This window comes from Nerophis lumbriciformis, linkage group LG23, assembly GCF_033978685.3.
Source record: "Nerophis lumbriciformis linkage group LG23, RoL_Nlum_v2.1, whole genome shotgun sequence".
Classification (NCBI taxonomy): domain Eukaryota; kingdom Metazoa; phylum Chordata; class Actinopteri; order Syngnathiformes; family Syngnathidae; genus Nerophis; species Nerophis lumbriciformis.
Window position 1 is genome coordinate 9,842,690 of NC_084570.2, and position 27,507 is coordinate 9,870,196.

The following is a 27,507-nucleotide window of genomic DNA, read 5'->3' on the forward strand; positions in this document are numbered from 1 at the left end:
ACACACACACACACACACACACACACACACACACACATTCTTGTATTTGTTGCCTTCTTGAGACCGAAAAAGGCCTACCTCTTTAGGACCACCCTTTCTAGATATATAAAGATTTGTATTTACAACATTAATAATATATACATACTATGCAAATATAAAAAAGGTAAGCTTTTAGTTGTTTTTTTTTAATAAATGGTTTTTAATCTTCATTTACTTCAAGTTATTAAAGTATGTCTCTATAAAAATATTAGTTTTGGCCAAAGAGGGCGCATTTCAATTTCTTACACACTTGTTATTACATATGCTGGCCAGAGGGGGAGCACTTCAAATTTTTACACACTTATTTCATATGTGGACCAGCGGGGGAGCACTTTTAAAAGCGACAGTCAATTTGAAAAATCCCTCCTTTTTGGGACCACCCTAATTTTGATAGATTTCACCACCAGGGGGTGCAAATGACACATTCTCTATTAGATGCAATGCTTTTCTGTATTGGGACCAATGTTCCCTCTAATTTTTCATGTGTGTGAGCAAACGCAAAAACTCCCTGAGCATTCAGTGGAGCACATGTGAGCAACATCAGACGTGCACACTGTGGCTACACCAGCAGCACACCTGTCCCAAACCTGACTAAATAAGTTCAATCTCCATCCATTTTCTACCGCTTGTCCCTTTCGGGGTTGCTGGGGGTGCTGGAGCCTATCTCAGCTGCATTCGGGTGGAAGGCGGGGTACACCCTGGACAAGTCGCCAACTCATCGCAGGGCCAACACAGATAGACAGACAACATTCTCTTATTATTATAATCAAATGACAGCAGTCATTTCCATGAGGTTATTTTCTAATATAAGTGTTTAGGCCCACTTACAATGACAATAACAACAAATATTGTTTTTCATGAACTGTGTACTTGTATTGTTTGTCTGGATGGAGGTCCTGCTTTGGAAATAATTTGTACCCCTTTCAGACATTGCATTTAGTTCCCATTAAAACATTCACATGTTGCACAATGAGATGTAAGCAGGGGATCGATCATGTGTACATTCCTGCAACTTACTGTTTATAAAAAAATTATTTTTATTAGTATTTATTTAATATACTAACAGCATTTCATGATTCATATTTATAAATTAAGATTCCTAATAAATGACACTAGAATAAGCACACATTTGATTGGAAAATCATAGTGTAACGACCTAAAATGACACTTTATGTGTGGTGTTGGAGTTGTCCGACTTTTTGTGTGGCTGTAAACGCATCACTGACTAAGTGCCATATGTGCATGTGTTGGCGCAAGTGAGAAAGAGCAAGTGGCTGCTGTTGATATAACAAAGTTGCTTTTGGTCTGGTTTGTATTGCAGAAAATGACCAGTTTTGCTAGATATTTTTTTTACTAATGTTTTGGTGATGTGTTTATGGCCGACAATAAAGAGTTTTGCTCAGTAAAGTGATGGATGGAATTCATGTCCTCAAAGCGCCTCGACAGACGTTACAATATTTGAACAATGATGACGAAAACTGTTTTCTCTGTCGTGTCGAAAATTGTTATGCGCTTATTTTTTTTATTTGATTTTGTGCGTGGCATAGATTTGCCGTGCGCAGAGGACGCTTGAGCAGTGCGCAATTGCACAGGCGCGCACCTTAGAGGGGACGTTGATTGGGAGCATGATTTATGTCTTAACTTGTTCACCGCTCCTCATATGGAAGGCACTTTTCCCTGTCTCAAGAAGGGTAGAAGTACAAGAAAGCACAGACACACTCCATGCATGCGTTATGAATAATCAAAAAGGGTTGAATCTGTTTGTTAGTTAAAATAATTTTAAAAAAAACAACACTTTTTTAATTCAAACAGAAATACAAGATACATGCTTTTTGAATGAAACAAAGTATTTTTAATGGAAGTCAACGCTGCTTTTTTGACACAAAGGTGACATATCCCCCCCCCCCCCTAATAATTTATTATATGGAAAATAACTACCCTTGTGTCTTTTGTAATAAATAATGACAAGCTTCACATGAACTGACATTTAATGGTTTTAAAGTCCTACAAATGATTGAATGTTTGGCAGCTATGTGAAGTGTAAAAATATTGACGTACGACTCGACAAACAGCAGTTTTTGTGTGTACAAGCGTGGGACTGAGGGGGAAAGCGACCTACACACTTCCTTTAGGGCGGCTGTGTATTTACAAGACTTTACATACACTTCAAATAAGTCTTGGGCTGTTTGCAAGCGATATCCTCAGACCAGCTGAGAACTATTTGTGTTTTTACTTTAGACTCAGCATATAATGCATGTGTGCAAGTTTTTTTGTTCATGCCAGCAGACTCTTCATGTTGAAATGGCTTTGAGTGTTTAAAAGTGAATACTTGAAGCAGGACCAGTGTTGCTATTATTTACAGTCACTAACCGTCGCACTTGACATCATTCTTTGCCAGTTACTGAAGTTAATTAGTCTGTCGAATGTTTCCGACTCCAACGTCTTGTTGCCGTCTTCTACTGCAGCATATCCACAAAAGCGTCAAACTCATCGATGTTTTTCTCGTAGATGGCCAGTTTCTCTGGCAGCGAGTCCTGCGTGGAGAAAACAACAACAACTTCATGTTGGGTCCAGCAGGACGTCGAGGAGAAACCTACCAGATCGTCGGCCATGGACTGCGAGCTGATGTGCAGCGAGAGGCTGGCCAGCTGGGGAGGGTTTTGGAACTCCCGGTAGAAAGTTCCCAGGTCCATGGGCAACAAGTCGTCCTTGGAGAACGCCGGCCGCTGAGGGTGAAAGAAGGCGTGAGAAGAAAGATTCTGCCACGGCCGATGAAAAGGACGCGAGCACGTACAAAGTCCACCATGACGAAGTCGTCGTGCTGCGCCGAGCCCTCGGAGTCCTGCGAGTGGAGGCTGGCCTGCAGGGGCGACATGCAGGTGGGAGAGTCTGGAGGGTGCACCTAAACACGCAAACACACTTCTGAATACAGCTGGTGAAGAAACACGTCAGCATCCACACTGACCATCGGGTCGTTGTCCTCAGAGTCCAAACCTCTGGGAGCAAACGCGGCAAACGGCAAGTCCATGGCGGCGGTTAGCTGCACAAAACAAAAAGGCTTAGATGAAATCCTCTTCACTTTTCAACGTTTTCGCCAACGTGAAATCTTTCATTCATTCTTCAGTGCTGCTATATTTCATCCATTTTGAACATTTTCCCTAGGAGTGCAGTTAAACATGGAGACGAATCCGTTTGCCCACAGATCATTCCGCAGAATCGAGTGCTCAGACAAAGAATTGTCTCACAATAAACAATAAACACTTCGGTATTTTTTTACATGTGAATAATATAAATACAGTCTATTATACAGCATTATTCACATGCGAATGATATAAATAGTCTATTATACAGCATTGATCACATGTGAATAACGCTGTATAATAGACTGTATTTATATTATTATAATGCTGTATAATAGACTGACAGCATTATTCACATGTGAATAATGTTGTATAATAGACTATTTATATTATTATAATGCTGTATAATAGACGGTATTTATATTATAATGCTGTATAATAGACTGACAGCATTATTCACATATGAATAATGCTGTATAATAGACTATTTATATTATTATAATGCTGTATAATAGACTGTATTTATATTATTATAATGCTGTATAATAGACTGACAACATTATTCACATGTGAATGATATAAATAATCTATTATACAGCATTATTCACATGTGAATAATATAAATACAGTCTATTATACAGCATTATTCACATGTGAATAATATACATAGTCTATTATACAGCATTATTCACATGTGAATAATATAAATACAGTCTATTATACAGCATTATTCACATGTGAATAATGCTGTATAATAGACTGTATTTATATTATTATAATGCTGTATAATAGACTGACAGCATTATTCACATGTGAATAATATAAATACAGTCTATTATTCAGCATTATTCACATGTGAATAATGCTGTATAATAGAATGACAGCATTATTCACATGTGAATAATGCTGTATAATAGACTATTTATATTATTATAATGCTGTATAATAGATTGTATTTATATTATTATAATGCTGTATAACAGACTGACAGAATTATTCACATGTGAATAATGCTGTATAATAGACTATTTATATTATTATAATGCTGTATAATAGACTGTATTTATATTATTATAATGCTGTATAACAGACTGACAGAATTATTCACATGTGAATAATGCTGTATAATAGACTATTTGTATTATTATAATGCTGTATAATAGACTGTATTTATATAATTCACATGTAAATAATGATGTATAATAGACTATATTTATATTATTCACATGTGAATAATGCCGTATAATAGATTGTATTTATATTATTCACATGTAAAAAATACCTAAGTGTTTATTGTTTATTGTGAGCGAACTGGGGTGCTGAATTCCCCCCATGGATCAATAAAGTACTTTCTATTTTATTCTATTCTAATACCACGCGCTGGTGAGTTAGTCTCAGTGCTGCTTTTATTATGAAGTATGACTGCGAGATAAGCCACCATGGGGTCAATGAAAGTTGCGAGTGGCAGCACTTTGATAACGAAGGTGAAAAAACTATTGAATTTCAGCATAGTTACTGGTAATCACGTATTTGTCTCTTGTAGTGATGTCCTGCTACCAACAGTTTGGTACTGGTACCAAAATGTATTTCAAAATAAATGGAGCCACATTTTTTTATTATTGGCTTTATTTAAACCTAAAGAAACTCTTATGATACATTAAACATGTTTCTTATCGCATTTGAAGAACAATTAAGCAACAAAAAATTAACATACTAGACAACTTGTTTTTAAGCAAACAGGTTAAAAAGGCGTCTAATTTGGCTGCTGACACATGCAGTAACATATTGTGTCATTTCCCATTCTATTATTTAGTCAAAATGATGAGGGACAAGTGGTAGAAAATGAATTGAAATTTTAATCTACTTGGTAGTATCTAGTTTTTAACATGTTCCATCTCTAACACATCACTCCCACTGATCAGTGTTCACTTCCTGCGTTGCTTGGTCACTAGAGAGCGAGTGCCTTTGTGCATGCAACCAACCTTGCATTGCATCTTCCGGTTTTTATTCCAAGGAAGAAAAAATATACCGTAAATTCAGTACTATAAGCCGCTACTCTTTCCAACGCTTCAAACCCTGCAGCTTATAAAACCGTGCGGCTAATTTAAGTATTTTTCTTCGCTAACGGCCGTAATGTTTTCATTAAACACACGCAGAAACACTGAAACTGTGTTTGTGCTATGGTGCCATCTTCTGGACGAGTTTGTTCACTGCAGGTTGATTATGTATTTCCTGTTTTAATGCTTTAAACCGGAAGTAGAACGGTCCATAGCGTTTCTAATCGAAAGTATTCTCTGTTCATCACTCCAAGCAACATTTGTCAATTTTACAATATACCTAAAACAATTCATACTTACTAAACCGTCACAGATGTGAAGTCTGTAAGAGTGTTTTCATGCATATTTTTACGTGCTATCGTAATGTAATGAAGCTAGAGATGTTAGCATTAGCTAATATGCTCACAATGGCATTTTGTTTTGTATTGTTTCAGTTTCACATATTTCTCTGTAAATTCACCAAAACGTCACCGTGGAGTTATTGAGTCTGTTTAGCTGATCGCAGAGCTAGTTTCCACAGCTAGTGGGTCCATGACGATGACTTTTGTTTTGTTTGATCAGCCGTTTTACTGCCGTACAATTTACATATTTACATACAATTAAGGTACCGTATTTTTCGGATTATAAGTAGCAGTTTTTTTCATAGTTTGGCCGGGGGTGCGATTTATACTCAGGAGCGACTTATGTGTGAAATTATTAACACATTACCGTAAAATATCAAATAATATTATTTATCTAATTCACGTAAGAGACTAGACGTATATCAGCAATCGTCACACACACACGTCAACCAATAAAAATTTGGCGGGGACGGGTCATGGCAGAAGTGCATTGTGGAAAAAAAAGATGCTAACGGCTACTACTTCCGTACCTATGAAAATTGATCATTTCAACATTGGCGGTAACTTATAAAAACTGAGAAGGGCTGAACAAAAATGGCACCGAAAAGGAAATCATATACTGCAGGTTACAAGCTGGAAATATGCAGCAGAAAACGACAATCGTGCAGCAGAAAGAAAGTTTGGAGTACCGTATTTTTCGGACTATAAGTTGCAGTTTTTTTCAGAGTTTGGCCGGGGGTGCGACTTATACTCAGGAGCGACTTATGTGTGAAATTATTAACACATTACCGTAAAATATCAAATAATATTATTTAGCTCATTCACGTAAGAGACTAGACGTATAAGATTTCATGGGATTTAGCGATTAGGAGTGACAGATTGTTTGGTAAACCTATAGCATGTTCTATATGTTATAGTTATTTGAATGACTCTTACCATAATATGTTACGTTAACATACCAGGCACGTTCTCAGTTGGTTATTTATGCCTCATATAACGTACACTTATTCAGCCTGTTGTTCACTATTCTTTATTTATTTTAAATTGCCTTTCAAATGTCTATTCTTGGTGTTGGGTTTTATCAAATAAATTTCCCCAAAAAATGCGACTTATACTCCAGTGCGACTTATACTCCAGTGCGACTTATATATGTTTTTTCCCTTCTTTATTATGCATTTTCGGCCGGTGCGGCTTATACTCCGGAGCGACTTATACTCCGAAAAATACGGTACATCTGTTGGTTCTAGTCCGGTGCGGCTAATATATAGAAGAATATATTTTTCTTTTAAAATTTAGTGGGTGCGGCTTGTATACCGGTGAGCTCTATAGTCCGTAAAATACAGTGTATATCAAATTTTTCTCTCGAACATATTTTTACGTGTCTATCGTGGTATATATTGACATTGTTTTAACACCCAGCCCTATCTCTGTCTGTCTAATGTTTTCTGTGCACGGTCCCTAACAAACTAAAAAAATTGCTTGGTCTACGGACAACCTTTTTATGAACTACAAACTAACAAAAATGGAATTACTGTTGTACGTTGAAATTAAAAAAAAAAAACAGTAATTACCTGTGCGTTGGGTTTATTGACAAACGCTCCCACTTTCCTTGTGAACGCGTTAAGAGACTGGAGCGGGTCGGAGGGAGAAGCGCTCCTCCTTCCCTCGCCGGTATGGGACAAGATGTCGTCGTCGCCGCTGGGAAGAGATGCCGTTAGTACGGGAGAACACATCAACTTTATGAAGACAAGTACCTGCTCCCAGTCGTGTTGCCGATCGTCTCTACTGTCAGGTGGGCATCCGCACCACGGTGAGGCTTTGCTGGATGCAACACCACCCCATCCTCCTTCCCGGCATGCAACGTCTGAGGAAAACAGGTTTACAAGTGTATCACGTCTGGAGCAAAGCAGTGCCCTCTGGTGGACGAGATATGTAACGTAACTTGAAGGCATCTGCATTTGTATTCCTGTCTTTCCCTTTACACTGAACACTTTACACAATTACATTTTTTCAAACACCTTCCTTTCTTTCCTTTGGATGATAAGGGAACACATTTTAGAATAGTATATATTACATATTGTAAATAATACAATTAATGCAATAAACATGTAAAATATTGGGTAAGAGATATGTTTTAGAATGAAAAAAACTAGAGAAAAAAACATGTTATTAAATTACATGGTTCTGAAAATATATATTTTTTAATATTGGAAGCCTTTTTAATTATTTCGATAAACACACAAATAATTAGGTGACTTTTTTATGTGTTTATAATTTTTGACAAACAATTAACTATTTGCTGTGCTGACTGTGCTGCTCCTATTTGACCAGGATTTAGATTATTAGTGATACTGCTTACCGATACAGTGTTATGATTGTACTATGGCTGACATTTACATTTCTATTCAAGACATTCATACTTAATTGTTGAAGATATTCACTGGGACATATTTATATCCAACATCTTAGCTCTTGTAGAAAGTAAAATACATTTAGCTGTGTGACTACGGGGGTAATGTTGGCGTGTATAAGAGGGTTTGGAGTATGTTATATATTTAGCAAATTAATAACACCACAAACAACAAAAATTAATACATAAAAGTGTCAACTTGTAAAAATAGTCAGTAATTAGACACAGAGAAAATGTAGGATTAAATAAAGTATAATCATTTCTTGTACTTTTTGGACATGTTGAATCAATTGTGCAAATGTAACTTTGTGATGTTCCTTAATGTAACTTAACTCTTCGGTCATCACTGGTTTCTTAGTAAATGAAAGAATTACTACCTGGTTTGAATTGGCAGCAGTGCGACAAAGGTCAGGAGTTCCAGGAGGCTGGTAGCACAACCTGGAGGCGTACAGCTACATGTGCACACAAAATAGTACATTCAATTCATTTGTGGGTCAATATGGAGATGTTGTGTTAGATAACTAATGAGGAGGAAGAGAACAAGATACCTCTGTGAATTCAACCAGCAGAATTAAGAAAGAAGCCAAATAAAAGAAAATAAGCAAGTGTAGACTCACAGTGTGAGTGACAAGTCCAGGAACCAATGGGATCTGTGGACTGTCCAGAGGGAGCGCTTTAGACAGCTTGGAAGGAGAAGGACTCAGTGTACAGACACACTGTACAGCAGTCAGATGACAGGAAGGAGAATAAGCAAGTAAGAAAGCGGAGGCAAAGGGAGAGTAAAGAAATTGAGGAGTGTATTTTTACCTGAGAGGGAGGAGAAGTGGAGAAGGAAGTCGTGCAGACCTCCTGCGAATCCTGGACGCCGGAGAACTGGACTCCATCATCATCATCATCTGGTGGTCTGGTGGGAGAAAAAAAATAGAATGTTTTGTTTCTCAAATAGTGGGCCAGGACCACCTGGGAGCGTACAGAGACGTATCAGAGTGGGTTGTGAAAAGCCGGGGAAATGTTCAATATGTGTGTCCGTATGCTTATATTCATGTTAGAACGATACATCAGCCTACATGTAGGGGGCAGCATGGTTCAGTCTAATCAACAAGCTCACGGTTATACCCTGTAAAGGAAGTAAGTACGCAGGAAAACGTGTACATACAGAGCTAATACCCATTGGGAGTGGTTAGTACACAGGAACACATAAGTACCGTATTTTCCGCACTATAAGGCGCACCGGATTATTAGCCGCACCTTCTATGAATTACATATTTCATAATTTTGTCCACCAATAAGCCGCCCCGGACTAAAAGCCGCGCCTACGCTGCGCTAAAGTGAATGTCAAAAAAAACGCTGCGCTAAAGTGAATGTCAAAAAAACAGTCAGATAGTTCAGTCAAACTTTAATAATATATTGAAAACCAGCGTTCTAACAACTCTGTCCCAAAATGTACGCAAATGTGCAATCACAAACATAGTAAAATTCAAAATGGTGTAGAACAATAGCAACATAATGTTGCTTTAACGTTAATGTCACAACACACAAAATAAACATAGCGCTCACCTTCTGAAGTTATTCTTCATTCGTAAATCCTTCGAATTCTTCGTCTTCGGTGTCCGAATTGAAAAGTTGGGCGAATACGGGATCCAAAATGGCCGGTTCCGTCTCGTAGAAGTCATCGGGAGTCAGTGTCGCTGTTGTTCTGTGAATCCTGCCTTCCGGAAAGCTCGGACCACAGTTGTGACCGAAATATCTGCCCAAGCATTTACGATCCACTGGCAGATGTTGGCGTATGTCGTCCGAGGCTGTCTGCCCGTCTTAGTGAAGGTGTGTTCGCCTTCGGAGCTGTGTGAAAAAAGCCACCCGGCCTCTTCGCGTAAACTTCCCTTAACCACTCGCTCATCTTTTCTTCATCCATCCATCCCTTCGAGTTAGCTTTTATGATGACGCCGGCTGGAAAGGTCTCTTTTGGCAAGGTCTTCCTTTTGAATATCACCATGAGTGGAAGTTAGCATGGCAAGCTAGAACCACAGTGAAGGATGACTTCATTCCCTGTGGAGCGAATATTCACCGTACGTGCTCCCGTTCCACAGTGCGGTTCAGTTGCTGTGAAATACGGTAGTAATCCGTGTGCGGATGGAGAGATTGCGTCTTTTTATGAACCGGATCGCTTATTAGGAGCCATTTTGTGGTCTTTACAGATGTAAACAGGAAATGAAACGTACGGTGATATCCGCGCGTTTTTTCTTCTTCTTCCGGGGGCGGGTGAAGCGCTTCCTTTTCTATGGGGGCGGGTGAAGCGCTTCCTGTTCTATGGGGGCGGGTGCTTTCCTTGGCGGTTGCTTGCGTAGAAGAAGAAGCGCTTCCTGTTCTACCGGGAAAAAAGATGGCGGCTGTTTACCGAAGTTGCGAGACCGAAACTTTATGAAAATGAATCGTAATAAAGCGCACCGGGTTATTAGGCGCACTGTCAGCTTTTGAGAAAAATTGTGGTTTTTAGGTGCGCCTTATAGTGCGGAAAATACGGTACAGAGCTAATACCCAATAGAAGTAGTAAGTAAACAGGAACACATGAGTACAGAGCTAATACTCAGTAGAAGTAGAAGTACACAGGAACACATGAGTACAGAGCTAATATCCAGTAGAAGTAGTAAGTAAACAGGAACACACGAGTACAGAGCTAATACCCAGTAGAAGTAGAAGTTCACAGGAACACATTAGTACAGAGCTAATACCCAGTAGAAGTAGTAAGTAAACAGGAACACATGAGTACAGAGCTAATACCCAGTAGAAATAAAAGTACACAGGAACACATTAGTACAGAGCTAACACCCAGTAGAAGTACAAGTACACAGGAACACAGGTGTACAGAGCTAACAGAGGTGAAGAGCTGGAGAAGATTGTGACAATCATCAGTAGCAAGGAAAACTTATGACAATAACCACAATATAAGTTAGCGCTGAATGAAAGTGATAATGACATCACATATTTACAGTTTCACATTCAAACATGTCTAAAAGGGAGTAAGAAGAAGCAGATCTTATGCAATCCTGCTCCTTATTTTGGAAATTAATGTAATTGCAATATTTCCCCCTTAATACTGAAATGTTAAATGCGTTTATTTTCCTTCATGTTCAACTTTCAGAACGTCCGCAATCATCTTTACAAGACCCTGGGTTACATTAACACACTTGCCAGTAAGCGTGCCAAGCTAGCTAGCAAAGGATGCAGCACTAATGTGTGTGCGATTCATCATTCATCCCAAGTCAAAGCCCGTTTAATGTCAGTACCTGTAGTTGCAAGGCTGACCCATGTTTGCAGCTCGCTGGCCACCACAGGGAGGATCCACAAAGTGGTCCACAATGATCCCCATGATAGGGGCAGATCGCTCAAACTGCCTGCAAGCCAACAAGATGTTTGTTGGAATCAATGAGGTGTAGTCTATAAAGACAACTGTATGATTTAGAATTTGAACAGCAAATACTCTTTGTGTGTTACCTGTTGGACATAAAAGCCAGGTTGGTGCGATAAGCACAGGAAAGCGTGATGGTACCAACAGGTGTGCCCACAACACCAACACGCACCGTCTGGAAACCTAAACAAACATCGGTATTTAACAAGCTCACCAACTGCTGCACAGACTACACGGAAAAATCATAACTACCTTCTCCAAATCCGCTCATCTGAACTTCCCCAAAGTAGATCCTAGACGCAAAAGACATGCAGAAACAATAAGCTGACTGGTTGTTTACACAGTAAACACTCAAGACTTATACATACAGATGTAGATCTAAATGTAATTATATTTATGTTCAAGTGAAAGTCAAAAAATGTGTTTATTGTGCAAAGGTTCGTTAATTCCAGCAATTAGATTTACAAGGTAAAACTAACATAAAACATAGGCTAATAACATGCAACTCAAGATATTTCTAACCTTTTTTCTTTTTTTTTCTTCTTTCATTTATTCATTTATTTCAGGCAATGACATAAAAAAAAGTACAAGGTTGACAACACGCAATAATATAAATTAGTATAATACAAAAGGTAATGTACAGTATGTGAGCATGATGGTCCAGTTTTGCCTGAAAGGGAGTGGGAAGAAGATAATTTATTCAATCCCACCCCCAGTTCTCAATTCAGTGATTAATACATTGAGTTTCACTGTTTCTTTGTTTAAGCATTATACAAATGTTGTATCATAGTGGCATTACCACATGTAACAATAATTATTACACTAACAATAATTTGTATCAACAATGTGGGAAGAATGAATATACCAACAATGGTAATAGACAAAATACCAACAATGGTAATAGACAGCATAGCAATAATGGTAAGGAAACATTGAGCACATGTTAATAACACTTTGAGACAGAGTACAACATCAGGTCAAATGAAAGATTCTCATCTCTATATTTGAACCAGACCCGATGTTTGTATAATAGTTTATATCGATTAATAGTTTGGTATTGCTTGTATTGTAAGTCCAGTTTGTTCCATAGTTTTACTCCGCATACAGACACACAAAAACGTTTACGCGTGGTTTGAGCTCTCGGCAATGAGAAATATCCAAAGCCTCTCAAGTTATGAGCCTGCACTCGTCTTATAAAAAAAACCTAGATTAGGCGGTAATACTTTGTTAAATGCTTTATATAAGATTATTGATGTATGTACAAGATCATCAAATTTGAGCAACTTTGATTGCTTAAACAGATTATGAGTATATTGTGAATGATCCTCACTGCTCTTTTCTGTAATATGATAAGAGGATTAATTGTGTTCCCCCATACTTCAACACAGTATGTAAGGTATGGGGGTGCCAAGGTGCAGTATAGAGTACGGAGTGCATTTTCATTGAGGTATAGCTTTGCTTTGTTTATAATTAAGAGGCTTTTGGAGATTTTGTTTTAATGTGTCTGACATGAGGTTTCCATGATAGTTTTTTGATATAATTTTGATTCTTATGGCTTACGGCAGTTATTCTCAAACTGTGGTACATGTACCATTACAGTGTTTTATTTTCCTATATTCAAACCCGCTGTTACTGTGGTCAAAATTATTAAATGTACTTGTTAATAAAAAAAAAGTAATGAATATTTACGTGTACTACGCTACTGCATTTTAATGTTGGTCATTATGGTGGTACTTGGAGAGCCAAGTTTTTTCTGAGGTTATGCCTTGTGAAAAAAGTTTGAGAACCACTAGCTTACAATTTGTGAAAACCTCGAACTAAAAATCTCAGAAAATTTTGGGTTTTCGAAAGCTGTAAGTTGTGATCATCAAAATTATAACAAATAAAAGGCTTGACATATCTCATGTAATGAGTTTATATCACATATTAGTTTTAATACTTGAAGTTCAATTGCTGAGATGAAAAACATGGTATTTAAATTTTATGAGTTTCATTCTTACTTGATATTGAGTGATTTAAATATTAAAATAAAATGCAAATGTAACTCACCTGTATAATATGACATAGTCATGTCCCTGTTTTCTGGAAAGTTTATAGGCAGGTGTTACTCTGGTGATGGCCAGCAGAGACTTCAGAAGGACAGACAGTCGGTTGTAGACGGTGTATGACACTTTTATGTCTTTATCACACCTACAAAAGAAATAAACACATTTGAATACAATCACCATAATAAATGTTACAAACATATTCGAGCTTGATCTTCTTACAAACATATTTGTAACAAAAAAACTCACTTTTCATTCATCTCCAGGCACCAAGTCTCTAATTCCATCGAGTCCCCCTAAAATAAAGGTAGATGATGACAATGAGTTATTTATCAATGCTACAGATTTCACTTTATGTTCAAATTTCACATAAGAGAAAAACACGGCACAGTGGGTTTATCGACGCCACAAATGTTGAGAATTTTACCTCTGAGGTCTTGAGGGAGATCTCCACGCACATTGAGTGTCCTACGCCTGGGAGTTGACCTGCCAGTGCTTTCTTGGCTTCATGAGTCACCTCTGGGATGTCTTTGATTGCTAAGTTAAACTGGAAAGAAGTACCTTTCAGTATCTATGCAGTATGTTGAATTGTTCAAATTAAAGCAATGACCATTTAAAACAATGCTCAAAGTTTTACCCAATCAGAACCAGTAGGAGATGACGAAGAGCGAGTGCAGATCTTCTCACCAAGGCGAGCCTGGACTATCACCTGAACGGTCTATGAATAAGAAAAAAATGTTACTTACTAAAACATAAAACGTGGAGGAAGGGATTGTTTTTTTGTTTCCCCGCCAATTGCCCAACAATGTCACTTAAAGGGGAAATGCACTTTTTTGGAACTTTGCTTATCATTAACAATCCCTATGTAAGACAAGAACAAAAACAAGTCATTAAGTCATTAAATACGGAAAGGACTAAGTGGCTAACAATGCAGCCAATGGGAGTACTCTATTGCGCCCATAAGCCCTCCAAAAAACATCCAAAACCCACCAACGATACTCCATCTTGTGACCTGAATATTAACCAAACTACTTTTAGTGGTGCTGTGATCACAGAGAGCTATTTAGCTTATGCAGCTACAGTGCTGACATAGAGCCGTTGAGCTTCTGCCTCGCCTCTGAGCTGGTGAACGTTAATTTGAGATTATTAATAATGCCTCTCACTTGGATAGTAGGTTTTAGCCTTAAACCTTTGACATTCATCCAAGACCCGCAGATGGCACAAATAAAAGCTTGTTTGCGGACACTTTTTTTTTAAATTTGTATTTATCTACAGGTGAATTATGATTAAATCTTCATCTACACAATAATATATCAATCAATCAATCAAATATTATTTATATAGCCCTTAATCACAGGTGCCTTGAAGGGCTGCACAAACCAAAATGACATTACTGTTCTGAACCCACAACCTGGGTGACGGGCTGCAGTGGATGCCAAGTGGACACAGTTATTGCAAATTATTCATGATAATGTGAAAGTTCAGTCCATTGAAGGCAAGCAGAGGATTGTAGGAGGTCTTATGAACATCCCATCAGTTGGCAACCCAGTGAGAGCAGACATTGTACAGTAAATGATCATTTTGTTATGTTCATAGTTTGTATTTCCTGTTTAGCACTTGGCAATACTGCAGCATGATGCTTAGTGTTCCACCAAAGCTGCATCTGTTTACCACAGCTTCTAAATTGTTCTCCTTATATTCAGGCTCAAAAATATAAGACTCTGGATAATCATTTGACCTAAAGTAGTCATTGTTGTCTCTCATGAAGTCTGCCATGCTTAGTAGTGTTAGTTTTGTTGAAGGAAAAAGTGAACGTTGTTGATGTGTCTGTAAAGTAAATACACCACAGTATGCTTAAGATGAATACAATGCGTAAATATTACATGTTATTAGGAACGTGTCTTTTACCACTGTACATAGCATGTATATAAAATGTTGGGAGGTTTTTGGTTGTTTTTAAGAGCGTTTAATAGGTGGAATACGACTACTCCCATTGGCTCCATTGTGAGTTGCTTACATTTATTTACGTGTTAAAATTACAGATTGACCGATTATCCGCACCAATATTTGGCATTTTGGCGTATATCGGTATCGGCCTATTTTTAATCTGTATTGGGTAGGGCTGCGCGGCATACACAGTATGATGGTAGAAACGATATGAATTTGGTAACGGTAGAGATTTGTTCTTTGCCGCCATACTAACGATGACATAATCGCACCTGCTTCAGTGTGAAAATGGCCACAATCACTGTAAGGATCACAGAAGGTGGAGCGATACGATTTTTACAAATTAGAATCCAAAAGAAAAAAAATGTTGTCTTCTTGTCTCTCATAATAGGGATTGTGAACGATTCAAAATCAAAGTGCAGTTTCCCTTTTAAAGCCTTATTCAGCTGTTTACTGACATATATTATTCATGTTCAAAATAATTTTTACTGCAAATGAATATCGGCTCGCATCGGCCTCCTTGACAACTAATAATCAGTATACGTCCTGAAAAAAACACATCGGTCGAACCCGCGTTAGAATGCATAATAAAAGAAAACGTGTGCTTGTCTCACATTTAGATTGTGAATGATAGGCAAAATTTCCCCCCAAATGAATGTAGTACCCCTTTAAGATGAATATCATTGCTTCCTCACCTTCAAGGCAAAGAACTTGATGAACTTGTCCAAGTCCTTTTTATCCTGGAGGCTCAGGTCACTATCCATGTTGACACGAGCCTGTAACCATGAGCACACACCGAAGATGCTCAGACCACATGAAAAAGAGCTATTATAAAAAATGTAAAAAAAAGTTAATATACATGAATATCTGAACGTGTAGCAAGATAACACTTGTATTGTTGTATTCAATTTATGCAACAAAGCCACTCAAATACTATTTGACAAAAAAAGGTTCAATGCAGTGTTTTTCAACCTTTTTTGAGCCAAGGCACATTTTTTTCATTAAAAAAATACGGAGGCACACCACCAGCAGAAAAGGTTAAAAAATGAAACTCCAGCAGGTTGTCGTGCCTTATTTTGAGTTTGTTGTTGTTTCCTGTGTGTAGTGCTTCAGTTCCTGTCTTGCGCTGTTATTATGGTGACCCTTCCTGTTTTGTTGGTGTTCTCCTGTAGCAGCTTCATACCTTCCTTTGAGTGCTATTGCCCACACCTGCTTTGTTTTTTGCAATCAAGACTATTTATGCTATCCTTCTTTGTGGGGACATTGTTGATTGTCATGTCATGTACGGATGTACTTTGTGGACGCCGTCTCTGCTCCACACGCTGTAAGTCTTTGCTGTCGTCCAGCATTCTGTTTTTGTTTATTTTGTAGCCAGTTCAGTTTTACTTTTGTTTTGCATAGCCATCCCTATGCTTCAGTGCCTTTTCCTAGCAGGACTTGCCTTTTGTTCATTTTTGGTTGAAGCGTTACATACCTTTTTACCTGTACACTGTCTCCCGCCGTACTCTACATATTCGGATCACGACAAACCATCCTCGAAGCGTTCCGACTTCTACAAAGCAATTAACTACCTGCTGCCACCTACTGATATGGAGTATTACATGGTTGCACTAGTGCAGTGTTTTTCAACCACTGTGACACGGCACAATATTGTCTGGTGTGCCGGGGGAAATTATGCAACTTCATCTAATTGGTCCAAAAAATAATTTTTTGCAAATCAATAATTATAACAATGTGTCGTTGTCTAGTGCCTGTGCTGTGTAGAGTTTGGCAGAGTAACCATGTAATACTCAATATCAGTAGGTGGCAGCAGGTAGTTCATTGCTTCGTAGAAGTCGGAACGGGTCAAGGATGGTTTGTCGTGATCCCAATATGCAGAGCACAGCAGGAGACAGCGTGCAGGTAAAAAGGTATCTAACGCTTAAACTAAAAATGAACAAAAAGCAAGTCCCGCTAGGAAAAGGCACTGAAGCATAGGGATGGCTATGCAAAACAAAAGTAAAACTGAACTGGCTACAAAGTAAACAAAAACAGAATGCTGGACGACAGCAAAAACTTACAGCGTGTGGAGCAGAGACGGCATCCACAAAGTACATCTGTACATGACATGACAATCAACAATGTCCCCACGAAGAAGGATAGCGTACGCACAACTTAAATACCGTATTTTTCGGAGTATAAGTCGCTCCGGCCGAAAATGCATAATAAAGAAGGAAAAAAACATATATAAGTCGCACTGGAGTATAAGTCGCATTTTTTGGGGAAATGTATTTGATAAAACCCAATACCAAGAATAGACATTTGAAAGGCAATTTAAAATAAATAAAGAATAGTGAACAACAGGCTGAATAAGTGTACGTTATATGAGGCATAAATAACCAACTGAGAACGTGCATGGTATGTTAACGTAACATATTATGGTAAGAGTCATTCAAATAACTAAAACATATAGAACATGCTATACGTTTACCAAACAATCTGTCACTCCTAATCGCTAAATCCCATGAAATCTTATACGTCTAGTCTCTTACGTGAATGAGCTAAATAATATTATTTTATATTTTATGGTAATGTGTTAATAATTTCACACATAAGTCGCTCCTGAGTATAAGTCGCACCCCCGGCCAAACTATGAAAAAAACTGCGACTTATAGTCCGAAAAATAGGGTAGTCTTGATTGCGAAAAACAAAGCAGGTGCGGCCAATAGCACTCAAAGGAAAGCGTGAAGCTGCTACAGGAGAACACCAACAAAACCGAAATAACAGCGCAAGACAGGAACGCTTAAACCAAAAATGAACAAAAGGCAAGTCCTGCTAGGAAAAGGCACTGAAGCAAAACAAAAGTAAAACTGAACTGGCTACAAAGTAAACAAAAACAGAATGCTGGACGACAGCAAAAACTTACAGCGTGTGGAGCAGAGATGGCGTCCACAAAGTACATCTGTACATGACATGACAATCAACAATGTCCCCACAAAGAAGGAGAGCGTAAATAGTCTTGATTGTGGGCAATAGCACTCAAAAGAAGGCGTGAAGCTGCTACAGGTGAACACCAACAAAACAGGAAGTGTCACCAAAATAACAGCGCAAGACAGGAACTAAAGCACTACACACAGGAAACAACAACAAACTCAAAATAAGGCACGACAACCTGCTGGAGTTTCGTTTTTTTTAACCTTTTCTGCTGGTGGTGTGCCGCCGTATTTTTTTTTATGAAAAAAATGTGCCTTGGCTCAAAAAAGGTTGAAAAACAGTGCAATATTGTACATCCCGGAGTTTATACTTGGTACTATCTTACCATTTAAAAAAAAAAGAAATACTTGTTAAAGAGTATTAAACAATTTATAGATACATATGCCGCTTTACAGTGACTTTGCCAATGCATGGATTTTAGCAGTAATGCAATGCTGGAAAGAAGGATTATAACGTTTATTGCTGCAAACATATTTAAAGCAGAAGCGTTTGTGGTCGTTAGATAGCAAATGAGGCCTCCACGTCACCATTAGATTGCACGTTGACATGTGGAGGAAACGTCAAACCACTGACCAGCACAATATTATGTACAATAGTCGTGCTGAGTTATCATTGTAAGGCAGCGACATCGTGAATATATTAAAAACGTTCAATAGTTTCTCTACCGTAAAAAATGATCAATTATTAGCATGTAAGCTTGCTAGCTAGCTAGCTAGCTAGACGCCACGCACTTTAACCCCTGCTGCAAAAACAAAAAAACCTTACATTAGATTCCCCGTCAGCAACGCAGCTCCGGTGAAGTACAAATCAGGTCAACGAATATGACATTTAATGTCACTTTCTATCAACGTTAATACACCCAATTCTAATGTTAACGTCAAAAGAGGCTGTGCTCTGTTTATCTTCCCCATCTCAGCATGTTTGGCTAGCAACACTTTCCCAACGGCACTTTCGTTATTAATGCACACGCATTGGAAATAAAATAAACACAGATAATTGTGTCATATGTAAATACATTTGCAATATATAGAATAGTGACATTTCATCAAAATAGTAGTCTGGATTAAAAAAAAACATGGTGAATTTATTTGGCGAATCTGCGAGCAAGTGCGGTGAGTTAGTTTCCTTGAAAAACGTTGATCTGGCAGTGAAGGTACATTTGGAGTACGTACAACATGGCGATATCAATAGCCGTTCTGGATTGTGACCTACTGTTGCATGGTCGGGGCCACAAGACCCTGGACCGCTTCAACCTGGACTTGGTTTCTGACGAATTCCTCCTCGCACAATTTGGCTTCCCCAGACACTTTATCCTGTATTTGGTGGAGTTGCTCAAAGAGGTAACACAATGTGACGTCACACTTGATTTGGAACCAGGTCTTACTGAATCCTTACTATGTTGTGTTGCAGTGCCTGTGTAGACCCACACAGAGGTCCAGAGCCATCAGTCCCGAAGTCCAGATTCTGGCCGCCTTGGGCTTCTATACATCAGGTTCTTTTCAAACATCCATGGGCGATACCATCGGAATCAGCCAGGCGTCCATGTCCAGATGTGTGTCCAATGTAACCAGTGCTCTGGTTGAGAAAGCCTCCCAGTTCATCACATTTAACAGGTCTGATCAAAAGGGACAAGCGGTAGAAATGGATGGATGGATAATAAGTATGGAGTGAAATGACTGCCAAAATTTCACAAACACACAAAACATTTTTAAATCACGCCCAACAATTTGTAGGTAAAAAAATATATATTTTCTGCAAGTAAAAAACGATTTTCAAGTTAAAAAAAACCTTAAAAAAAATGTTTTCAAATAAAAAAGCGATTTGCAAGTATAAAACCAATTTTCTGATAGTAAACAAACATTTTTTGCAAGTAAAAAAAACGATTCGTAAGTATAAAAGCAATTTTTGTTCATTAAAAAAACAATTTCCAAGGTAAAAAAAAGTTTTTTGCAAGTAAAAAAACGATTTGCAAGTATGAAAACAATTTTCTGTAATTATAAAAGCGATTTGCAAGTATAAAAACAATTGTCTTCTATTAAAGAAACTATTTGCCAAAATAAAACACATTTTCTTCAATTAAAAACGATTTGAAAGTAAAAACAAATATTTAAAAAAATATTCAATTAAAAAAACAATTTACAAGTAAAAAAAACAATGTTGTGCAAGTAAAAACATGAATTGCAAGTAAAATATCCATTCACAGGGATAAAAATGATTTTCTTCAATTAAAAAAATGATTTCAAGTAACTAAAATATATGCCATAAAGAAATAAAAAAAATTTTTTCTTAAATTAAAGAAATAATTTGCAAGGAAATAAAAAAAAATCTGCAAGTAACAAAATGATCCACAAGTGTACTTTTTTTTTTCTCGTTAATTAAAAAAAACTATTTCAGAGTAAAAAAAATGTTTTTTGCAAGTAAAAAAAAAAGAAGATTCGCAAGTATTAAAACTATTTTCTGATAGTAAAAAAAAAAGATTTCGAAGTAAAAAAAAAAAACGATTCGTAAGTATAAAAACAATTTTCGTTAATTAAAAAAACAATTTCCAAGTTAAAAAAAACCTGTTTATTGCAAGTAAAAAAAACAGTTTTTTGCAAGTAAAAAAACGATTTTACAGGTATGAAAACAATTTTCTGTAATTATAAAAGCAATTCGCAGGTATAAAATAAAATTCTGCAGGTAAAAAACGATTTGCAAGTATAAACTTCTTCTATTAAATAAACAATTTGAAAAAAATAAAATAAAATTCTTCAATTAAAAACGATTTAATAAAAAAAGATTTACAAGTAAAATAAAAATAAATTTGTGCAAGTAAAAAAAAACATTATCCAGTATAAAAACAATTCTGTGCAAGTAAAAACATGATTCGACATCCGCCAAAAATAACAAAGAAGAAGCAGCAGGGTGGGGAGTAAAATGGCGGTCAGAAGAGAGGGGAAACAAGCTCAACCTGTAAGTTAACATTTAAGGTGTTCTGAGTTGCTTACTGCCAAAAGTTTTAATTTGGGGGAAATTGTTTTTTTTGCTTGCAAATCTCTGGGCAGGAGTAAAAACATTTTAGTGTGTTTGTGGAGTTTTGGCAGTAATTTCAGTCCATAAATAAAAATGAGCCATTCAATGTGTTTATCGCGCAATCAACAATGTTTCCTGCACAGAGACACTGCCATCAGAGAGCAGACGTTCCAGGAGTTCCAGAGGGTGGCGGGATTGACAGGAGTCCTGGGAGTGCTGGACTGCGTTCAGGTCTCCATCAAAGCTCCGAACAGCGAAGACTCGTCGTACGTGAACAAGAAGGGCTTTCACTCCATCGGCTGTCAGATAGTATGTGATGCCAGGGGCTTGTTGCTCAGCGCCGAGACTCACTGGCCCGGCGGGCTGAAAGGCGTGGAGGTTTTGGAGAGATCTGCCCTTTACAAACAACTACAGGAAACCCAGGAGGGTTATTTGCTGGGTAATCACGGTTTGTGTGGAGTTGAAATTCCCTGATATGTTGAAGCTAAAGGGTTTCTCTTTGTTAGGTGACAGCCGTTATCCCCTGAAGACGTGGTTGATGACTCCAGTGGCGTGTCCACAAACCCCTGCAGAGTTTGAATATAACCTTGCTCACGCAGCGACTCACGAAATAGTGGACAGAACGTTTAGAGCCATCCAGACCAGATTCAGATGTTTAGATGGCACCAAAGGATACTTGCAGGTACAGTGGAGCCTCAATTTACAAACCCCGTTTCCATATGAGTTGGGAAATTGTGTTAGATGTAAATATAAACGGAATACAATGATTTGCAAATCCTTTTCAACCCATATTCAATTGAATGCACTACAAAGACAAGATATTCGATGTTCAAACTCATAAACTTTTTTTTTTGTGCAAATAATAATTAACTTAGAATTTCATGGCTGCAACACGTGCCAAAGTAGTTGGGAAAGGGCATGTTCACCACTGTGTTACATGGCCTTTCCTTTTAACAACACTCAGTAAACATTTGGGAACTGAGGAGACACATTTTTTGAGCTTCTCAGGTGGAATTCTTTCCCATTCTTGCTTGATGTACAGCTTAAGTTGTTTTCAACAGTTCGGGGGTCTCCATTGTGGTATTTTAGGCTTCATAATGCGCCACACATTTTCAATGGGAGACAGGTCTGGACTACAGGCAGGCCAGTCTAGTACCCGCACTCTTTTACTATGAAACCACGTTGATGTAACACGTGGCTTGGCATTGTCTTGCTGAAATAAGCAGGGGCGTCCATGGTAATGTTGCTTGGATGGCAACATATGTTGCTCCAAAACCTGTATGTACCTTTCAGCATTAATGGCGCCTTCACAGATGTGTAAGTTACCCATTCCTTGGGCACTAATACACCCCCATACCATCACAGATGTTGGCTTTTCAACTTTGCGCCTGTAACAATCTGGATGGTTCTTTTCCTCTTTGGTCCGGAGGACACGACGTCCAGTTTCCAAAAAAAATTTAAAATGTGGACTCGTCAGATCACAGAACACTTTTCCACTTTGTATCAGTCCATCTTAGATGAGCTCAGGCCCAGCGAAGCCGACAGCGTTTCTGGGTGTTGTTGATAAACGGTTTTCGCCTTGCATAGGAGAGTTTTAACTTGCACTTACAGATGTAGCGACCAACTGTAGTTACTGACAGTGGCTTTCTGAAGTGTTCCTGAGCCCATGTGGTGATATCCTTTACACACTGATGTCGCTTGTTGATGCAGTACAGCCTGAGGGATCGAAGGTCACGGGCTTAGCTGCTTACGTGCAGTGATTTCTCCAGATTCTCTGAACCCTTTGATGATATTACGTAGCGTAGATGGTGAAATCCCTAAATTCCTTGCAATAGCTGGTTGAGAAAGGTTTTTCTTAAACTGTTCAACAATTTGCTCGCACATTTGTTGACAAAGTGGTGACCCTCGCCCCATCCTTGTTTGTGAATGACTGAGCATTTCATGGAATCTACTTTTATACCCAATCATGGCACCCACCTTTTCCCAATTTGCCTGTTCACCTGTGGGATGTTCTAAATAAGTGTTTGATGAGCATTCCTCAACTTTATCAGCATTTATTGCCACCTTTCCCAACTTCTTTGTCACGTGTTGCTGGCATTAAATTCTAAAGTTAATGATTATTTGCAAAAAAAAAACGTTTATCAGTTTGAACATCAAATATGTTGTCTTTGTAGCATATTCAATTGAATATGGGTTGAAAAGGATTTGCAAATCATTGTATTCCGTTTATATTTACATCTAACACAATTTCCCAACTCATATGGAAACGGGGTTTGTACAAACGTAAATGATTTTTGAACGGGGTTCGTGATTCGAAAAATGTGTCTAGTGAAGCAAATTTCTCAATAAACAATGTAAATATGAATAATGGGTTCCAGCCTCGACAAAAGTCCACATTTTAGTTTAGGTTTGTACACTTTGAACACAATATAAAGGGCTACAGCATGGATGCCCACACTTTTTCTGCAGGCGAGCTACTTTTCAATTGACCAAGTCGAGGGGATCTACCTCATTCATGTATATCATTTATATTTATTTATTTATGAAAGAGATGTTTTTGTTAACAAGTTAAAGGTGTTTAATGATAATACAAGCATGTTTAACACATATAGATTCCTTTCTTTCATGAAGACAAGAAAATAAGTTGGTGTATTACCTGATTCTGATGACTTGCATTGATTGGAATCAGACAGTGGTGATGATAACGTCCACATTTTCAAATGGAGAGAAAAAAATACCACATGAAAGTGGTTGGTTTTTTGGCATCTTATTTGTCCAGCTTCCATACTCGTTTTTACACACTTTGCAAGAAATATATTGACGGCAAACTCTGTGTCTTGCTCGCTTGTGCCCGCCAGCTTTCTGAGACTCTTATTTTGTTAGCGCAGGCAGGATGAAGCAGCGCTTTTATTGTAAAGATAGGAACTGTGCAGTCGGTCTTTAGAGTTTTTGACGGCAGGTACGGCGTGAGAGTCTGTTGAAATAAAAACTATTTTTTTCTTAATAATCTCACAAGACCTACTCAGTGGCCTAGTGGTTAGAGTGTCCGTCCTGAGATCGGTAGGTTGGGAGTTCAAACCCCGGCCGAGTCATACCAAAGACTATAAAAATGGGACCCATTACCTCCCTGCTTGGCACTCAGCATCAAGGGTTGGAATTGGGGGTTAAATCACCAAAATGATTCCCGGGCGCAGCTACCGCTGCTGCCCACTGCTCCCCTCACCTCCCAGGGGGTGATCAAGGGTGATGGGTCAAATGCAGAGAATAATTTCGCCACACCTAGTGTGTGTGTGACAATCATTGGTACTTTAACTTTAACTTTAACAAGACCCTCGAGTGCCGTGAATGTCAATAAAGTGACGTATTGGTGAAGATTGATGAGCGCTCATTTTTAGGTCTTTTTAAAAAAATGTTTATCCCTGGCTGGCGAGCACTGACACACCCTCCGCGATCGACCGGTAGCTCGCGATCGACGTAATGGGCACCCCTGGGCTACAGAGTATCGCATATCAAACAAACATAACAAGGAGGTGATGAACAAGCCAAAACGATGACGACAAGCCCTCACAAATGATCAGAAATCACAAAAGTCCTTAACTTTACCAACCATGTTGTAATAAACATTTAAAAAAAATAATACCAATTAGAACAGGGGTCGGGAACCTTTTTGACCGAGAGAGCCATGAAAGCCAAATATTTTAAAATGTATTTCCGTGAGCGCCATATCATATATTTTAACACTGAATACAACTAAATGCGTGCATTTTTAAGTAAAACCAACATTTTTAGAGTATAATAAGTCTCTTTTTCTATATAATAACATTGTTATTCTGAAGCTAACCAATAATAAATAAAATACTTCTTACCATTAATGCGACTTCTTGAACAGGTGCGGTAGAACACGGATGGATGGATGGATTAAAATGCATGAGAATATTTTATATTTTGAGCGTTATTTTGAACACTGGGATTACCAGCGGAATTATTCGTTACTGTATTTTTCGGAGTATAAGTCGCACCGGAGTATAAGTCGCACCTGCCCAAAATGCATAATAAAAAAGGAAAAAAACATATATAAATCGCACTAGAGCCCGGCCAAACTATGAAAAAAACTGCGACTTATAGTCCGAAAAATACGGTAGTTATCGTATTAAGCAATGTCAGCTAAAATGTATCTGAGAGACAGATGCAGTCATCAAAAGAGCCACATCTGGCTCGAGAGCCATAAGTTACCTAGGCCAGTGTTTTTCAACCTTTTTTGAGCCAAGGCACATTTTTTGCGTTGAAAAAATCCGGAGGCACACCACCAGCAGAAATCATGAAAAAACGAAACTCAGTTGACAGTAAAAAGTCGTCGCAATTGTTGGATATGACTTTAAACCATAACCAACCATGCATCAATATAGCTCTTGTCTCAAAGTAGGTGTACTGTCATGACCTGTCACATCTGACTAATTTTGAGACTTTTGCTGTTTTCCTGTGTGTAGTGTTTTAGCTCTTGTCTTGCGCTCCTATTTTGGTGTCTTTTTCTCTTTTTTTTGGTATTTTCCTGTAGCAGTTTCATGTCTTCCTTTTGAGCGATATTTCCCGCATCTACTTTGTTTTAGCAATCAAGAATATATCAGTTGTTTTTTATACTTATTTGTGGGGACATGGTTGATTGTCATGTCATGTTCAGGTGTACATTGTGGACGCCGTCTTTGCTCCACAGTAAGTCTTTGCTGTCGTCCAGCATTCTGTTTTTGTTTACTTTGTAGCCAGTTCAGTTTTAGTGCCGTTCTGCATAGCCTTCCCTAAGCTTCAATGCCTTTTCTTAGGTGCACTCACCTTTTGTTTATTTTTGGTTTAAGCATGAGACAGCTTTTTAGCTGCACACTGCCTCCCGCTGTTTCCGACATATACAAAGCAATTAGCTACCGGCTGCCACCTACTGATATGGAAGAGTATTACACGGTTATTCTGCCGAGCTCTTGACAGCACCGACACTCAACAACAACACATCATTTGCAGACTAGAATTACTGGTTTGCAAAAACTATTTTTAACCAAAATAGGTGAAATTAGATAATCTCCCACGGCACTGCTCTAGGCAACCCCTGAGTCTTAGACAGTAAATTAACATTGGCAAAGGTCCTTTCGTGATCTGCGCCTTTGCACAGGAGGCGAGAAAGGATGGGGGAGGAGCGCTTTGGAAGAGGTACGAATCCAGCTTCCTCAATCTCTTCAATGCAAGCAAGCGCAAAATTGCTGCCTGTGAGACACAAAATAAACAAATTAATTGTTTGTACACAGAGATATTGCGCAATCTAAAAGTTTGTAAACCAAAACGTTTATAAATAGAGGGGTTTGTAAATCGAGGTTCCACTGTATTTAACTCAGGAACATGTGCATGAATTCAACCACTGATGTCGTACCCCCCTTTTGCACAGTACTCGCCCGAGAGGAGCTCGTCCATTGTGTTGGCCTGTTGTGTCCTCCACAACGCCTCACTGCAGTCGGGATTGGACGCTTGGACTCTGGAGAGGACGGACCCTCTGGAGCAGCCCGAAACTCTGGAGCAGAGACCCGAGGACCGTGACGTCCAGGCGGAGGAGATGCGCCAACAGCTCATCCTCAAACACCCCAGCTGATGCGTGCTCGGACTCGCACGGGACGGACACGGAAGTTCTAGTCGGAGCAAGCAAGTCCACAGACACGGTGATGCTGATGCAGATTTTTAATATTTTGCTGGTTTCTACTCTACGGACTAGACTACGATAACATAGGAATATAAGGAAGAACATGCAAGACGCTGTACAGCAAACCCAAACAACAACAATCTTTTGTGGAAATTGCTTGATTGATTTTCTCCTCAAGCATTTGTGAGCCCGCTGTCCCAAATATTTAGCTTCATTGTTGCCCAAGTTTTGGGAAAAGCGACCCAACCTCTCCATCCATCTCCCTAAACCACCGCTTGGGCTCATATTTACAACAGCACATTATCTATACTGTATGTACACTGATTTATGGACACTGCTGAGGCACCCGGGACAAGAGGACATGTTGTGACTAGACCAGTGGTTCTTAACCTGGGTTCGATCGAACCCTAGGGGTTCGGTGAGTCGGCGTCAGGGGTTTCGGCAGAGCCTCCGCCGCGGAGGTCAAGACACGCCCGTCTCATTGTGTAAATAAAAACTTCTCCCTGTCGGCGTATTATGG

General features: G+C 38.6%; 2 protein-coding genes across 6 annotated transcripts; one reads left to right on the plus strand and one right to left on the minus strand.

Moving 5' to 3' along the window:
* Positions 1 to 1,919: 1,919 nt before the first annotated feature.
* Positions 1,920 to 19,842, minus strand: atg13 (ATG13 autophagy related 13 homolog (S. cerevisiae)). 5 transcript variants are annotated; one of them, XM_061985166.2, is made up of 18 exons: positions 19,694 to 19,842; positions 19,511 to 19,629; positions 16,021 to 16,101; positions 14,016 to 14,096; positions 13,806 to 13,925; positions 13,628 to 13,674; positions 13,383 to 13,523; positions 11,586 to 11,626; positions 11,420 to 11,516; positions 11,212 to 11,319; positions 8,735 to 8,831; positions 8,545 to 8,643; positions 8,305 to 8,379; positions 7,272 to 7,381; positions 7,089 to 7,215; positions 3,005 to 3,079; positions 2,834 to 2,941; positions 1,920 to 2,765 (listed from the first exon to the last, which is right to left on the minus strand). In XM_061985166.2, the coding sequence occupies exons 3-18, from the start codon at positions 16,087 to 16,089 to the stop codon at positions 2,496 to 2,498; spliced, it is 1,665 nt and encodes a 554-aa protein (XP_061841150.1). In that variant the 5' UTR covers positions 16,090 to 16,101; positions 19,511 to 19,629; positions 19,694 to 19,842; the 3' UTR covers positions 1,920 to 2,495. The 5 variants fall into 5 exon arrangements, with proteins under 5 accessions (XP_061841150.1, XP_061841149.1, XP_061841151.1 ...); XM_061985165.1 differs by lacking the exons at positions 19,511 to 19,629; positions 19,694 to 19,842 and adding an exon at positions 19,064 to 19,220; XM_061985167.1 differs by lacking the exons at positions 19,511 to 19,629; positions 19,694 to 19,842 and having other exon boundaries at positions 1,920 to 2,573; positions 2,637 to 2,765; positions 2,834 to 2,899; positions 16,021 to 16,116.
* harbi1 (harbinger transposase derived 1) lies at positions 19,446 to 27,454 on the plus strand. The gene is made up of 5 exons (XM_061985173.2): positions 19,446 to 19,638; positions 19,709 to 19,911; positions 21,454 to 21,749; positions 21,817 to 21,992; positions 26,739 to 27,454. Exons 1-5 carry the CDS (start codon positions 19,474 to 19,476, stop codon positions 26,937 to 26,939), a joined length of 1,041 nt encoding a protein of 346 aa, XP_061841157.1. The 5' UTR covers positions 19,446 to 19,473; the 3' UTR covers positions 26,940 to 27,454.
* Positions 27,455 to 27,507: the final 53 nt, after the last annotated feature.